Here is a 17,872-nt window from a genome sequence, read left to right on the forward strand (position 1 = left end):
ATTGCTTTCAGGAAATTTGCTGTTTGTGTGATCAGGGGGTGCAGGCTTGCCTGCTCAGCCTTGCTGAACCACACTGGGTCCCAGAGGGTGTTTTGCCAACCTGACACCTTTCTCCCACCCAATGTCCCATTGCACCCTCACCCTCAGGAAGTTTACTTTTTGCTGAAATTCACTACTAATGACTCCACTTGCTCCTGAGATCTCCTTCAATGGTTCCTTGCCTCCATGTCCTTCGTGTAGCACATGGAAATCACTTTGGTTCATTCCAAACGTTTTTGAAAAATCTCATGTTATTTTTTAAAGGGAGAGGGAGAAAGAGATAGAAGAATCAATGATAAGAGAGAATGATTGATCAACTGTCTCCTGCACGTCCCCTGCTGGGGACTGGGCCTAGAACCTGGACATGAGCCCTGACTGGGAATTAAACCATGACCTCCTGGTTCATAGGTCAATGCTCAAACACTGACCCATACTGGCTGAGCACATATCATTTAGATTCTAGAGATTAAATGTTGTCAGGGACAGAATATTAATGTTCCCTCAAATTCTATGTTGATACCCCAACTTCCAGGGTGGCTGTATTGGGAGAATGGACCTCTAAGGGAGTAATAAGGTTAAATTAGGCCATAAGGATAGTGATCAGATAGGATTGCTGTCTTTATAAAAAGAGACAAAAAAGAGACACCGGAGAGCTGTTCTTTCTCACTTTCTCCCTCTCTCCTCATTTGCATGAATCAAGAAATACAAAAAGGTTGACTCCTAAGATAGGTAATGGGAAGGGAGAATATATGAGTTTTAATATAGCTATTAGAGCAGATATGACTCAAAAGAACTTCAGGATCTCATGACCCTCCTATTTGGATGCAAGTGCTCACAAGTAAATTCACATGGTCTAGTCCGGCAGGGAGATGTTTTACAACTGTTTGGTTGCCTTACTCAAATGAACACAATTCTAATTACACTTGAGAGATTTATACAGGCCAGGCAGTTGGAGATATTATCTTAGGGAATAATTTTATCATCCATACTGAACAGTTGTTATTAGTCTTATTTCAGGCATGTGAACTCAGAGTCTAGCAGATATTTAGCTTGCCTAGTTAACACAGTTTACTAATGATGAGTGGCAGAGCCAAAATTTAAACTCAGATCAGACTGACTCCAAAGTCCTGCTTTTCAACTCCACCACCTGGCCAGTCCAGATAGTCTGTTCAAAAAGGACAAGCTATACAATAAAGGATTTTCTCTCTAATTTGATAATTTACAAAGTTAACGCAATATAGGTGAAATAGTGTAAACAATTCTTTTTTCCATTTAACCACATTTAAAATGAGCTTAGTTTCAAAACCATGTAAAAATGCTAAGCCAAACACCATGCACAATTTAATTGCTTTAAAAAAAGAATGTAACAATATACTAGCAGCTAATAACGAAAAACCCTGGTTTTCTCTTGGGTTTAAATGTGCAGGTTTTAAATTAATCTTTTGAGACAAAAGAGGCTTGTTGTCTACTGATTTGAAAGAGTAAATGCTTTCTGAGGATACAATGTTCATGGGGAAGATATTGAGTATTTAAATTATTGTACATTTTAAAAATTGTGTGATATATATTAGTTGGAAATAATGTTAGGTCTGTAGTCAACAGAAAAGGCTGGTTAGCATAATAAAATATCAACACAGATTTCTTCGTTTTCTTCCTTCATCTCTGTTTGTTTGGTGTAGCTGTCAATTGTTATTTTTAATATTCTGGGATATATATGCATATTCATTTTTATCTATGGAAAGAAGAACTTAGAATCCAGGGAAGAAAAGGAGGATCTTTGTTTTGTTTTGTTTTGTTTCCTAACTTTTTTCCCTTTATACCCAGTTCTATTGTTTTTATTTCTTTATTTTCTAATCATGAACAGGTAACACTTTTATAATAAGAACAAATAATAAAATCATAATAATGTTTTCAGGATAAAAAGCTAGACCAAGGGAATATACATTTAATAATTTGGAAAGGAAAGGGGATATAAACACCTACCAAATATTCCCTATAATGATATACCAGCTGGAAACCCTTTATTTTTGTAGCACCACAAAGTAGTTATTATATTAATAAATGTGTTAAATTCCCTGGTAAATACATTCACATTATCTAATAATACACTGTAGGCCTTTACACAATTTTGTTGTTTTATTTTCACCATGATTCAACAAAGTGATATGTTAGTAGCCAACAAGAGTTAATTGTCCACAGGGACTTGATTACAATCAGGAGAACTCTCCTTATATTCAGATTTTTAAAATAATTTCATTATGTGAACATATTACCTGTTTTATTTTCTAATTGCTAAGAGCTATAAAATAGCATAAACAAGATAATGCAATAACTGGTAATATGAACATCAAATTGCAAATAAAAATTCAGAGTTTCTGACAGTAAAAATAAATCCTTTTATTTTTTAGCTCCTTTAAAAGTTAGATATGGAGCCCAGCCTGGCCTATTGATTGAGCGTCAACCTATGAATCCGGAGGTCATGGTTCCATTCCTGGTCATTGCACATGCCTGGGTTGTGGGTCCGAACCCCATTAGGGGGCATGCAGGAGGCAGCTGATCAATGATTCTCTCTCATCATTGATGTTTCTCTCTCTTTTTCTCCCTCTCCCTTCCTCTCTGAAATCAATAAAGATATATATTTTTTAAAAGTTAGGTATTGAATGTCTCATTCTATTAATATGTCAAAATTTAGTAATATCTGAAAAATATTAGGGTTAAATTTTTTATATAGGTCTGATAGACTGGTAGCAAAATAGTTGATGAAATTCCTCTACAATTTCTCTGTAGCCTTATTACTTACCATAAACCAACATCTAAAAGGAAAAACTCTCCTATTTAAATAACCTACTTATGTTGAAGTAGTTCCTAGAGTTTATCCTACTTTATAAGGACAGGAGAATCAGATTCATTTAAGCCTTAAGCTCTTTATCTGATTGAACCTATTTGAATACATTTAAATATGTATGACTTCCAGTTTTCTAAGGTGGTAGAAATATAGATAATGGTAATGTGGGAGAAAAATGACATTTATTCTAAGCATTTGTATAGTTGATTATCATAATGTATAATCTCACTTTTGAATTTAGGATAGTACACTGGATATAATAAAGCAAAGCATTCCTTATTTTTATCTTTAAATTTTGTGGATAGAAAAAAAGTTAACAAAAATAAATGAGTCAATTGCTGAAATGTGATATCTATGTAACAAAATAAAATTACTTATTAACTCATATTAAGGGCATATGAATAAAAAAGAGTTCTGATTTTTTTTCTCATATAATACTAACTACAATTTATAGGGTAAGTACTATTACCATCCAGGAAACTGAAACTTTGAGATGTCAAATAGTTTTTTATTGTTTTTGTTTTTTTAAAAAATGTATTTTTATTGATTTTAGAGAAGAAGGGAGAAGGACAGAGAGATAGAAACATTAACGATGAGAGAAAATCATAGATTGGCACACCCCTTACTAGGGATCAAGCCCGCAACCTGGACATATCCCCTGACCAGGAATCAAACCAGTGACCTCTTGGTTCCTGGGTCAACATTCAACCACTGAGCCACACCTGGCTGGGCTCAAATAGCTTAATCTCAAGGATCCATGGCAAGGAGACAGAAGCATAATGATTCAAACCTATGTGTATTTAAATCCAAGGGTAGAGAAAGAGATTAAACTCAAATAGAACTGGGTTTAAAATCTCATCTCTCAGGCAAGCTAGTTCAATGCTGTGAATTTTAGTAACTTCAAGTAGAAAATGATCATAAAAAATTGAAATAAGATAATTGCCATAAGCATATAGCCCATTATATGGCATTTAGTATATATATTTAAAAGGCTGATTTCTGTTACCTCTATAAATACATATAAATTAAATCCAATCTAAAAGATAGGCTATGGTATCTGGCTGTTGTATAAAGACACCGATTTAATTAGTGGTATTACTATTTTTCCCCTAAAACACTTTGTTCTCTAGGCTTTTATGGCACCCAACCTACCCTCACCCACAGCACCAAACTGCATATTTCTAATTCTTTTTTAAAAATTTATTGAATTTATTGGGGTGACATTGGTTAAAAAAATATATTGGTTTCAATTGCACAATTCTATAACACATCATCTGTACATTGTGTTGTGCGTTTGCCACCCAAGATCAAGTATCTAACATCACCATTTATCCCCCCTTTACCGTCTCCTTGCTCCCACCTCCTTTTCCCACTGGTAATCACCATATTGTTGTCTGTGTCTATGAGTTTTTTGTTTGTTTTTTAGTTAATCCCTTCACCTTCCCCCACCCCCTCTCCCATCTGACAGCTGTCAGTCTGTACTCTGTATCTATGAGTCTATTTCTATTTTATTTGTTTATTTTGTTCATTAGATTCCACATACAAGTAAAATCATATGATATTTATCTTCTGGCTTATTTCACTTAGCAGAATACTGTGCAGGTCCATCCATGCTCTTGCAGATCCTCTGCTTCTAATGCTAATGAATGTCTAGTACTCAGCCCCATGACCTACACCCTTCTCTACTTTAGTCACTTGTAACATGCCTTTATTACTCTGTGTCTTTAATTTCTGTCAGTATCACACTAATTCTCATGTGGTGACATCAGTGCACAGATCTGTTTGACTGTCTTCATCATGTGATAGCATATAAGGGAATAGTGTCAGGGTGAAAGTGTTGCCAGGTAGATATAATAGGCTTACAAGCTTATGTAAGAGTTGACTATAATGGTAAGCATATGATTGTAATGGTTGAAGGTGAATTTGTACCTAAGTAGAAATATAAAATTCTATCAAACATCACATCATTTAAAAACATTTATAAAAGGCATCATGCATGCCTTTTCATTTGAGATACTTTATCACATTTTCTCATTAATTAGATTTCAGAAGTACAATATTCAGAGTTAAACAATGTTAAGGCTTCCATAGACTTATATTTTCTGTAGAAAACTATAACACCATTTAAAATTCAAAGTATGTTTGGCTCCATATTTTACATGAAACTTGGGCATATAAATAGCATGATAAATTGTTTTACACATACTTTTCTACAAATAGGAATTAAGATGAGATATATTTTAGTTAAACCAACAAGTTTCTGTATAAATTAAAGAAACTAAAATACCCCAGGAGGGAAGAATTATATTCCTATTTTTCATATGAGAAGATAAACCAGTTTGCTATAGAAGTGGTTGAAGGAAATATACTACAGAAAAGCTTACAATTTTCAGTTTCATTGTAGGCATATTATTCCCACCATGAAGTATCTTTTTGGGTATGAATCACTTTGGGGCATTTATGTTTTTACTTTCTAAAATGTATGTTTTCAAAAACCTTTTCAAAACATATGGGCGACATTTTTAAATTCTGCATATATTATACATTACAGGAATAGAAAACCAGAGCTCTAAGAAAAGACACACAAGTATTACACATTCATTATCAAGACATTATGCAAATACTGTTTCTTCATGTTTAGCTTTAATTTCTTTTCAGGGTATATAAAATCCAGATTATAATTAAAATATATTCTTATATTCAGATCATGGAAAATAATTCTAATACATTGACATGATGCATATAACACAATATTTCCTGTAAAGAGAATGCTGTTCTTACTTTTAAGAGCCATATATTTATTTTTATTTTCCCAGCAATTTTGACGGAATCATCCAGGTTCCCTTGATGGTGTCCACAACACTTACTAATTCTCATAAAGATGCCATGAGGTTATTAGTCCTATTCTATGTATAAGAAATTTGGCTAAGGTCACATGACTAGTACATGAGATGCTCAGAACTGGTGCAAGCACAAATTGGTTTTATTTGTTCATTTAACTGAGTCTTGACTATTTGTACAAGATTGTGTTATTAAGATAACAGAGATCAAATTTTAATTCTGGTAGGTGGTACCTTCTAGTTTGGAAGACATACAAAGAATGTATGTCATGTGATAAATATGATTGTAAGGGAGGAAAAAAATCCTTTTACCTTTTAGGTTCTTTACTGGGGTTCCTGTAATAAGAAATATTAACAAGACAAAAGCATATTACCGTAGTTACTATAATTTATACATGACATGGGGCCCTCATTAGGAAATGAAGACCCAGAGAAGCAGTTTAAGCTGGGCACTTATGAGTTAGACAAAGAGAAGAGTAAATTGTAGAAAAGCGACAGAGCATCCCTAGTCAGTTTGGCTCAGTGGATACAGGTCCTGGGTTCAATTCCAGTCAAAGGCATGTACCTCGGTTGCAGGCTCCTCCCCAGCCCGGGCCTTCATCTGGGGGCAACCAATCAATGTGTTTCTCTCACATCGATATTTCTCTCTATCTTCCCCTTTCTTCCACTCTCTATAAAAATTAATGGAAAAAAAATATCCTCAGGTGAGGATTTAAAAAAAAAGTGACAGGTCATAAGTTAGTTAATTGGTTAAAGAAGCGACTGGAAGGATACGAGTTTATTTAGCAATGTTTACTTATACAGATTTCTGTTGGCCTTGACCATTCTTGGTGAAAGAATGTTTCTTTCCTTCTTGTATAAGGAGAACATCTTTTATATGGGAGTTTTATTTCCTAATTTTAGGAAGTCAGAGTTCCTTTTTTGTATCTGGTGTTTTACAAGTGCCTTTAACTTAAAATAATATATATGCCAAAGTGGCCTGTTCTGAAGTGGCATATTCTGAATTCCTTCATGAGAATTAGAGAACAAGGGACTTTGGGAACAGAGTGGCTGGGATCTAAGGTCTTGCTTGGGAGACTGACTTTTTTTTTATAATTAAAACAGAGAAATGGGCTTTTTATTTAGAAGAAAAAGCTTATACAGAGGCATCAAGGCTAGCAAGAGCACAGTATAGCCAAGAGACAGTGAGCATATTAAAATGTGAGCAAGTCATGGGATTTCCTGGATGAGAGAGATGGAAAGGTACCAAATATCAAAAAGCTATGGATTTCATATGAAAGTTTTTTTTAGTTATTCTGGACGTGATGTCAACATAGAAGAATTTTAAGCAGGGAGGGTGTTATATGTAGCTATAGGAAATATATCAATGGGAAAGGCATTAGAGGAGACCTTTGGACAAGTGTCACCCCTGCCATGTGCATTGCATAATATCTATGCTGCCAATGACACAGATAAGCATGAAGTAGGACTTCTGACTTCAGAGGAAGAAGAGAGGAAAGCAAGATCTTCATATTTTAATATCTGTGATGAAAATTGCAGAGCAGACTATCACCGAAAATAAATTCTCTGGAATTTATAATAGAGTGCCATCTTCCCATGTTTTTCATTCCGATTTTCCTTTCCTTTCTTTCCTTCCCCTGTACTTTATTCCCCAAACCCTACCCCAAATACAAAACCATGGAGAATATCCTGCCTCAGCTCAATGGTTGTTAAAGTAGCGTTAAGTTCAGCTCTGAGAAATAGGAACACAAAATGATTGTGGCTGTATTTAAAAAAAAATTATATATATATATATATATATATATATATATATATATATATATATATATATATAATTGATTTCAGAGAGGAAAAGAGAGGGAGAGAGAGAAGGAAACATCAATGATGAGAGAGAGTCATTGATCGGCTGCCTCCTGCACACACCCCCCACTGGAGATCAAGCCCACAACCCAGGCATATGCCCTGACTGTGAATGGAACCATGACCTCCTGGTTCATAGGTCTATGCTCAACCACTGAGCCACTGTGGCCAGGCTGACTGTGGCTTTAAAAAGGCTGACTTTTTTTTCTCTTAACTCAGAGGAAGGCAGCCCAGAGCTCATCTGACAGCTGCTCTGTAAGGTCCTCTGGGATACAGTTACTTGGTTCTTGTCTCTCCAGGCTATGATACTCATTCTAGTCACACACCCAGGATTCACGTGGCAAAATAGAAGGAGGGGAAAGAGAAGATAAAATGCATGTCAACAGTCTTCTGAGGAAGTTTCCTGGGAAGTTAACAGACAGTACTTCTGCTTGTATGCCATGGGCTAGAACTTAGTAATTGAACAATATTCAACTACAAGAGAGGCTAGGAAACGTAGTCTTTGTACTGGGGAAGTGGAGTATAGGAACTTTTGTTTGGCAAGATACATAGGATATTCAGTGCCAGAAACCAGAGAGTGAGAACACTAGGAATCTTTGCACCAGTAGGATTCCTTTAGTATTTTTTATTTATAATATCAAACTAAATAACCATTTAAAATTTACTTTTTAAATATACATTGATTTCAGAGTGGAAGGGAGAAGGAGAGAGAGAGAGACATTAATGATGAGATAGAATCATTGATTGGCTGCCTCCCTGCATGCCCCCCACTGGGAATTGAGCCAGCAACCAGGGCATGTTCCCTAACCAGGAATCGAACCAGCAAACTTTCGGTGTACGGGACTAAGCCCAACCAACAGACCCATACCTGCCAGGGCTATTTTCATAGTGTTTTAGTCAATATAGTAGAAATATTTCATGCACATATTTTGCACCATGTAATGAATAAGATGTGACTGATAATGTTACAGAATATAAGCCATTGCAAAGTTTATTAATGCACATTTGACTCAATATTTGAGTGGCTTCCTTAATTTCTAATTTTCTCTATGTTAAAAGAACCTGAGAGAAAAAGCAGGTTTTTGTTGATAAAATGTAACTGTTTGTTTTCCAGTACTTTTGTTTCTTTGATTGTGACAGGCTTTTAAGTGAAAATCAAAGTATAATGTTAACCAAATCAAAGAGCGCTTTCTAAAAGTTTTTCTGTAACATGTTCTTACAATTAATTACTTTCAATTGAAACTTGGCATTTTAACACCACTCGTGTTGTACAAACCCTGAATTACTTTGTCTATTTCCCATTTATTTATTACTACATTCAACAAATGTTTATTTAATGGTGACAATCTGAAAGGGACTTCACTAGCCAATACTGGAGATGGAAATTACATAGACATGGCATGAAAGCCCTACAAAATATGACACAAAGAACACATTAAATGGTTCCTATGTAAATACTTAGAATGCTGGTCTGCAATATTGAGAAAGAGCAGTTACATTGAACTATGATAGCCAGAATTTTACATGAAGGATTTGAGATCTTGCCTTACTTTCAAGCTAATAAGTTATGCTACAAAAGATTAATAGGTGCTGGCAGAGAATATGAGACTGCATCGGAAACAAGACTATCTTACCCATAGTGCAGAAGGTACCTTCAGTTTTCCTTGCTCCTCATATCCGCTGGGGCAACTCAGAGAAGCCCAGGTACAGGCCACACACACACAGTTGAGGAATCCTGAATGATAAATTCCCAGTTTTGTATGGGGTCTGCTAGCACATTTCTCCAACCTAGAAGAAGATCATGCCCTGTCAAAAAACAAATTTGCCCTCTGCCTGGAAGGACGGTTCTAGCTTTCTTCCAAGGCTGTTTGTACACATATATCCTTGAGAAGATAGCATGAAAGGAACCTCTGACTACCACTTTCTCAGATGTGAAGAACACAAAAGACCCATACCCTTTAGTCTAGGTCTCAGAGGATAAGGTTTACTAAATAGAGTTTGGACAGTAAGGCTCTTAAGAAAATTAGAATTGAGCCTGGCCAGCATAGCTCGGTGGTTGCGCATCGATCAATGAACCAGGAGGTCACAGTTTGATTCCCAGTCAGGGGACATGCCTGGGTTGCATGTTGGATCCCCAGTGGGGGGGTGTGCAGGAGGCAGCCAGTCACTGATTCTCGCATCATTGATGTTTCTATCTGTCTCTCCCTCTCCCCTCATCTCTGAAATCAATAAAAATATATTTAAAAAAAGAAAAAAAAATCAGAATTGAATGAGCCATTCAGGGAGCAATACCTGTAATCACAGATTTAATGTTTTCATCACCATCTCTATGAAGTTTAAGTGAATATTTCCAACAGAAAAACACAATATGTAAAAGTTAATGCTTCCTAATTTATTTGTCATTTACATATTTCATCATATTTTAGAGTCACATTTTAATACATATGTACATATATGTATGTATACTTCAAGCAAATGCAATTTATTATGTCCAAATCTTGGTGCTATGAGAATATTTTGAAATGGTCAGATTACAAGTGAAAATATCTATTTGAGAGACAATTTGGGAATAAAATTGCAACAAATTTAGGTGGAGCCTTCTACAATTCCATGTGGTTTATAAGTATTAGATTTTGACTAAGCAGGAGCTATTTAATTCAATTGACACTGATAGAGAAGAGTATGATTAATTATTAAACACATAAATTATCAATTGAGAAGGAAAAAGTCCAAAGTTGTGGAGAAAATGTTAAATATAAAGAGTAAAGGACAAGAAGGTGAAACAAAAATTCAGAAGTCAATATCAATGGAAATTAAACAAGAGCTAGACTTAGAACAGGAGAATGATATTGATATTGTTGATCATTGGATCTGAAATGATGGAAACCATAGATTCAGGGTCAGACAAATATCTGATAATGCACCTTGCAAGCAGTGGGTGTTGGGCTTGTAATCACTAACCCAAAAAATAACTGAAAGTTTTAGAACACACATCCTGAACATAAGTAAGTAAATACATACATACATATACAAACACATAATAAAAATTTATTTCTTAAAGTAAAACATTGGCTTGTGTTAAGGACTTATAACTTTCATCTTATATAAGTACATCAGAATTCAAACCTAATTTAAGTTTCCTTATACTTAAATCTGCCTGACAGTGTGATGGATTTTAATAATTCATCATGGGAGAGTTAAGTTTCATTCAAGATGAGTCATCTTCTCATGAGGAACAGCCTTTTCATCTGATGGATTTGCAGTCTGACAAATGTGCATTAAGCAACATGTTCCCATTGACATGTGCTTCTCCATACAGGATATCCTATACATCTCACAGTGAAAGCAGTTCCAAAATATATGGACTTTCCATCATACTCTATCTTCCTTTGACATTTTCTATTTAAACTAAGCTTGCTCTCTGCAAAGTCAGATACATTCCTACCAATAATGTATAATGCCATAGTTGGGAAAATGATGGCAATTATAACTCTAGGCTTTTTGAATATGTAAAATAATATATCACCCCACACATATGGAGAATGGAATGGCAGATTCATGAAATAAAATTGACAAAGTATTTTTAACAAAGACATTTTCAAAACAAGAAAAGAAGCAAAGAAAGTTTCTTATAAAACAAGAGAGAGAAAACCTAAGACATTCTCTACACCTCTTTGGAATCTCAAGTTTATAATCCAAGAACATATTGGTAAGAAAAGTCAGTCAAAAGACCAAGTTACAAGCAGTTACTTTTGGGGTAAATGTGAGAATTATTTTGTTGAAAATAGTGTTTCTTCAGTGCTCTCTGTCAGAATGACTGTATTGAAGAGTTATAAACGGCTGATATTTAACCTTGGGCAATGTGAGTAACTCTGTAAGTAAGAAAAGTCATTTGTAAATGAAGCATGGTTATTAAATCAGAAAGTCAAAGAATTAGATAGCTGAACATTCTTAAAGATAATTCAAATACGAATCTTTCTCCATAAATGAGAACTGCGAAGCTCAGAGAGTAAAATGCTCACATAAATGTGATAGTTTTCTATAAAATGGACATTTGAGGTCATGTTTTTTGACTAAGTACAGTGTCACCAATTCTACTACCAAAGAGGGAATAGTCACAGAAGCAAGAGGACTAGTCTCTTGCAGCAAAGATGCATCACTGAGATTAAGTACTGAACAGAGGAGAGAGGCCTGCATTACACACTATTACAAGTAATGCATTATTTGGAAATACTTTTTTGTTTTATGAAAATAATGCTTTTTACAGAGAAGGTTCTTGTTTTCAAACAGTAAAAGTCAACTTGGCTGTGGACAGCAGCGAATACATTTATTGGAAGCATATTGTATAGCCATCAAAATTGATGAGGAGCCTTAACAATTAGGTTTATCCAAGAGTAAATACCAATAGAAATGAGGCAGTAAGAAATAATATTAAGTACTTGCCACTGAAACTGTGTAGAATCACTCTTAATTTGTGCAGCTATCACTGACTTTATCCATCATAGCTGCTAGACTGACCACCGCTACATCTGGCTGTTGAGACCCTTACACTGCTGTGAAATGTTTCTTAATTTTCACTACATACATCCATCATTTGTTCCAGGGTGTTGGAGTGTGTGACTAACTTGTATGTCACAAATGCAATTTCTGATTAAAAAGTTAGAAGATGAGCCCGATTGGCGTGGCTCAGTGGTTGAGTATTGACCTCTGAATGTCACAATTGGATTCCCGGTCAGGGCCCATGCCTGGGTTGTGGGCTCAATCCCCAGTGTGAGGCACGCAGGAAGCAGCCAATCAATGATTCTCTCTCATTTTTGACGTTTCTCTCTCTTCCTCTCTCCTCCTCTCTGAAATCAATAAAAATATATTGAAAACAAAAGTTAGAAGAAGAACGTGTCTGGTTCCTAGGTGTTTCAAGGTGAAAGTTAAGGCTCTGTCATCAGAATTCCCATATTGAAGTGTTCCATGAAAAGAGGATGGGTGTTTAAATGCTGCTTAGTAAAAAAAAAATGACAAGAGTCTACAGTGTATTTCTATTGTGGTATTCTCATTCATTGGTTTTATTATTTTTATTTTTATTCTTTTTCACCTATACAAGGGTTGATTTCCAGAAGTAGAGCAGAACATTTTCATATATGGAGTCTGTCCTCTCATGATATAGTAAATAAAATTAGTATCAAAAGTACAGTAGTTCTTTCATTCCACATATCCTTATTCACCACTTTTTATAACTGTTGTAATAGATATTCACAAGCATGTAATGAATATATAGATTAAAATGTATTTATATATTTTTAGAATAGAACATAAGATCATTATTTTTTAAAAATCTCATTCAATATATCAGTAATGCATTACAAAAGCCACTTTTTCACCCTTTACTCATGAATTATGCTTTGTAAAACAACTTAGCATAAAAAGAAAAGATGTTAATTTCATTTAACAATCACACCAAGTGGTGTGAAAGTATTAAGATAAAACCTTCTGTATATTCATCAACTTTACTTCAAAGAAGAAAGGCTAGTTAAAGTTTCTTATTTTGAAATTTGTTATTTAAAAGAAGAAAGAAAACTTCAATATAAAATCATCCAATTTATTAGATAAACTGGAAAGGATATTAAAATTACTTACAACACAATGAGAAAATTGAGACTTGAAGAAATTATATGATTCACATAAGTACATATAGTAAGTAAATTGTCAAAAAGAGGAAGAAAACCTATATTTTCTGACTTTTCTATGCTCTTACTATGTTGGAACTAGAATTGCATTTCTCTTTTTAAGTCTTTTTATTTTTTAATCTTTATTGTTGAAAGTATTACATATGTCCCCTTATTTTTCTCATTGAGTGAAAAAATGTTCTTTACTTTCAAAAGTATAACAAAATTTAATTTTATTTCCCAGATGATTAAAATGAATTCCCAGTTCTTGTCCAATACAATACTTGCACAACTGTGAAGTCAACATTACTGTTAACCCTAATTTGTGGACAAATATACTGGTAGGGAAAGCACCTTGTTCTGGGCCTCATGTGATTTAAAAAGAAAAAAAAAGTATCATTTTTTATTAATTTCAGAGAAGAAGGAAGAAGGAGAGAGAGATAAAAACATCAATGATGAGAAAGAAACATTGACAGGCTGCCTCCTGCGTGTCCCACACTGGGGATTGAGCCCACAACTTGAGCAAGTGTCCTGATTGGCAATTGAACTGTGACCTCCTGGTTCATAGGTTGATGCACAGCCACTGAGCCACGCCGGCCAGGCTCATGTGATTTTTTTTTATTCATTTTCTACTCATTATAAACATTTTTACCAACTGTATAAAAGAGGTATATAATGACTGATTATTTATGCTCAATTTTTGAAATAATTTATATTGTCATGTCAAACATTTTGTGATTCATTTAGATCCACATTTCAGTTTGTGGCTGATTTACAGGGTTAAATTTAATAGACTGAGAAAGTGATTCATCTAATATTTTTGCAAGATGGAATAGCTATAATCTTGAATCAGTATAATTTTTCTAAACACATACTGAAATACACACACACACATAAAGGCAGCAGAACTTGCTACACAGTTTTATTTTTCAATAAGCTAATAATATCAGTCACCATTTTCTCTACCAAATGATTTCTTATCTTCCAGAAATCTTGCTCAAGTTTTACTTTATTGTCCAATTGTACTAAAACCTAAGTCCAAGTCTGCAACATTTCATTTGAAAAACAAAACCTTTTTCCTTTACGTTCTTTTTGCCACCCTCTTTTTTTTTTCCCTTACAACTTACCTTGGAAGGCTACAAATATACAATTAATAACACTACAATTATGTGTAGTGTTATTCCCATGCTTTAATATATGCCTCACCTGTATGTTAAGACTGCGCCATAGAGTAGTTATCTGCGGGCCTATCAAAATCCATGCAAGCCATGACCGAGCCAGTTGATATTCTTACTCACAATCGATTGTGCCCATCTGCTCTCTGAGAATGGAGTAACTTTCAGTTTCATTTTTCCAGCCATCGTCCTTTTTTGTTTTATTTTACTTACTAAGCAGCTTAAGTGCCTGTTGAATTGTTGTCATGGTCTGTGACAATTTTTCAACTCTATAGTGTATTTTGTTGAAGTTCAGTGAGTCACATATAGTAGACAATTAATGTCCAGTACAGTTTTATCACATCCAACAAAACTGAATAAACACAAACAAACAAAACATTTGCACTTAGCATGGAGTCCCTAGTAGATCATGTATTGTAAGCAATCATACTACACTCAAGCATGTGCACACACTCATCATCAGTTTTTGAACATTTAAACACTCCCTAGGGCTGCATTTTTGTTGTTCCAAGAAACATATAAATATCCTAAATATACATTTAGTCTAAATGTATATGAAGATTAGTAGTAAAGGTAGGAAGGTCCATGAAAAACATGTGCAGTGTACAGGCTTATGGATGTCTATATAATAATCTGCACATGTTCTTTCCTATCAGCATCATACTGCATAATAGTATATTTTGCATTCAGAGCAAATACTTAAACCTACCAAGTTTTGTTCTGTATGTAATTTTCTCTCTTTCCATTAGGTGGAAAATGGTTGCCTGTGTTCACCTCCTGTGAAGACTAAGAATCAGACCACTGCAGTTTTGAATCTCTGAAGTGTTTCAGGATGTAAATGCAATCTGACCTTTTCCTGGTGGACGGTTAAATCATGGACACGCTAAACACTCTACTTTGGACTGTCCTTCCAAAGGATGTTTTGGCTTCTCTCTTGAATGCTCATTAAGCATTTGTAGGCAACAAGGAAAAGAAAGAAAACTGTGAACTGGAAAGTTATCTTACAATGAAAATTACGAGCACATCTTGCATCTGTCCAGTCCTCGTGTGTCTCTGTTTTGTGCAGAGGTGTTATGGAACTGCTCACCACAGCTCCATCAAGGTGACCAGAAATCAAACCAAGCACATCGAAGGAGAGACCGAAGTCCACCATCGTCCCAAAAGGGGATGGGTTTGGAATCAGTTCTTTGTTTTAGAAGAACATATGGGACCCGATCCACAATATGTTGGAAAGGTAAGTTTTTGATGTTTGGTTTGTTTTTCCTCCTTGGGAAAATTTTGAAGTGTTATTAGGGTTAAATGGGAGTTGGGTTTGAAGAGATATGGAGTGGTAAGTGAATTATGTTATGGAATGCTACAAGTTAAACTAAACAGTTTAAAATAAAGATTGCAAAAAATGAATCTTACCAATCAAATCACATCTCTCTAAACATTGGTCCATGCATTCTAGACTGAATGTTCTTTACCAACATTTTACCCTTTCTGTTCTCATATATAAAATGAAAACACTTAATTGAGTGCACAATTAAGTAATTGTATCTTTATTACCATGCAGGTATATTCACAAAGTCATTTATCAGTACATTAATATTTGCATTTTTTAAAATTTATTGCAAATACTCATGAGGCTAAAAAGAAGATGCTATATCATCACTATATTAATAAATATAGTTCTATTACAGAGATTGTATTTGAATTTGTCAGCCTTTATAAGCACATGGATTTTTTTCTAACCCCCCAAATTATATTCCATAAAATTTTTGATATATTTTAAATAAATTAAATATACACTAAATGAACAGGTTTTGTTAAATGAAGTTGATAAAATGATCAGTAAATTTAGGCCAACTTTCCTTTCTCTCATACCAGACAAAACAACTTAATGGCTTACCAAACCCTATAGGAAATTGTGTGCTCAGTAAATGGGACAGTTTAAGCATGTGTCATCCGGGCTCTAGGGAGAACAATTGAGTGGGAAGTGTAGAGGTCTTCTGATGAATTACTCATCGATCTAGGAAGCAGCCCCACTTAAGTTAGCTCTGTACCTATGAGAGAAACAGCAAGCACAGCGGTTGAATTTCCATAACTGGAGGCTCCGTCTCCCTGCTTGACTATTTATTTTCACTTTAGCATTGTCAGTACCAAAAAAAAAAAGTACTTAATCCAAGCCATGGTGCTGCCTTAATGTGTAGGCAGTACAAGATCACAAGCCATCTGTTCCCCCCTTCGTCCAATGGGGGCTGGGTTGCAGCTGTATTTTCCATGCAAGCCAGGAGCTGTGGAGTCAGAATATGGAACACACAAAAAAAGATCTCAAACAATTCCATCATCCTCATATGCATATGAAAACGAGACCAAAAAACTTATTTTCATCCCATATATTGTTTTTTCCTACAAAGTATCCCATGAAGTAAATGGGAAAACATGTATAAAATAAAAGCATAGCATATTGAATTATTAAAAAAGTATTTTTGTTATGAACTTCATAGTCCCTTTATTATAATCCTTAAAAAGGAGAGGGAAAAAGAACAAAAAAATTTCCATCAGGAGTATCCTTAAGTTCTTCATTTTAATTTTTTATGCATAGTTATATTTCACATTATGAAGCAAACTAGAAGCCCGATGCATGAAAATTCGAGCAAGAGTAGCCCTTCCTTCCCCCTGCTGCCGGCACTGGCTTCCCTCCAGCACCTGGGACCCGGGCTGGCTTCCCTCAGGCTGTCCACAGACACCCAGGTCCCAGACTGGCTTCTCTCGGGCTGCCTACAGGCCCCCGGGACCCAGGCTGGCTTCCCTCAGGCTGCCTGCAGGTACCCAGGACCCAGGCTGGCTTCCCTCTGGCCCCGACTTCATCAGGAAGGATGCCCAGAATGACATCTGGAAGACCTTGGGTCTAATTAGCATATTACCCTTTTATTATTATAGACTAGTGGCCCAGTACACGAAATTCGTGCATGAGGAGGGTATCCTTCAACCTGTCCTGTACCCTCTTCAATCTGGGACTCCTTGGGGGATGTCCGACTGCCAGTCGGACATCCCTCTCGAAATCCGGGAACTGCTGGCTCCTAAGCCGCTCACCTGCCTCCCTGCCTGACCGCCCCTAACCATTCTGCCTGCCAGCCTGATGGCCGCCAACTACTGCCCATTTGGCTGATCACTGCTAACTGCCCTACCTCTGCTGGCCTTATCACCCCACTTGGCGCCTAGGACGATGTTCAATCACTGAGCCACATCAGTCAGGCTCTTTATAGATTTACTGTTATAAATTTTCTTAAAGAGCAACATCGATTGATCTGCCTCTCATATACACGCTGACTGGGTATTGAACCTGCAACCTAGGTATGGGCGCTGACCTCGGGTTGAAACTGCAACCTTTTTTGGTGCATGGTACGAACACTCCAATTATACAGAGCCACCTGGACAGTAAGCTGTCTCGTATTTAGAAGTACATCA

The 17,872-nt window shown here is 35.6% G+C and overlaps 1 protein-coding gene across 3 annotated transcripts in view; it reads left to right on the top strand.

Annotated features, from left to right (window-relative positions):
* Positions 1-15,166: 15,166 nt before the first annotated feature.
* CDH18 (cadherin 18) overlaps positions 15,167-17,872 on the top strand; it is a 215,025-nt gene continuing 212,319 nt past the window's right edge. Inside the window, exon 1 of one of the 3 annotated variants that reach the window (XM_023752842.1) lies at positions 15,167-15,653. In XM_023752842.1, coding sequence (XP_023608610.1) covers positions 15,426-15,653 — 228 coding nt within the window. In that variant the 5' untranslated portion in view covers positions 15,167-15,425. The remainder of the gene's footprint in view (positions 15,654-17,872) is intronic. The other 2 variants (XM_023752871.1, XM_023752901.1) reach the window with 2 other exon arrangements.

This window comes from Myotis lucifugus, unplaced genomic scaffold (assembly GCF_000147115.1).
Source record: "Myotis lucifugus unplaced genomic scaffold, Myoluc2.0 scaffold_0, whole genome shotgun sequence".
In the NCBI taxonomy this organism is placed as follows: Eukaryota; Metazoa; Chordata; class Mammalia; order Chiroptera; family Vespertilionidae; genus Myotis; species Myotis lucifugus.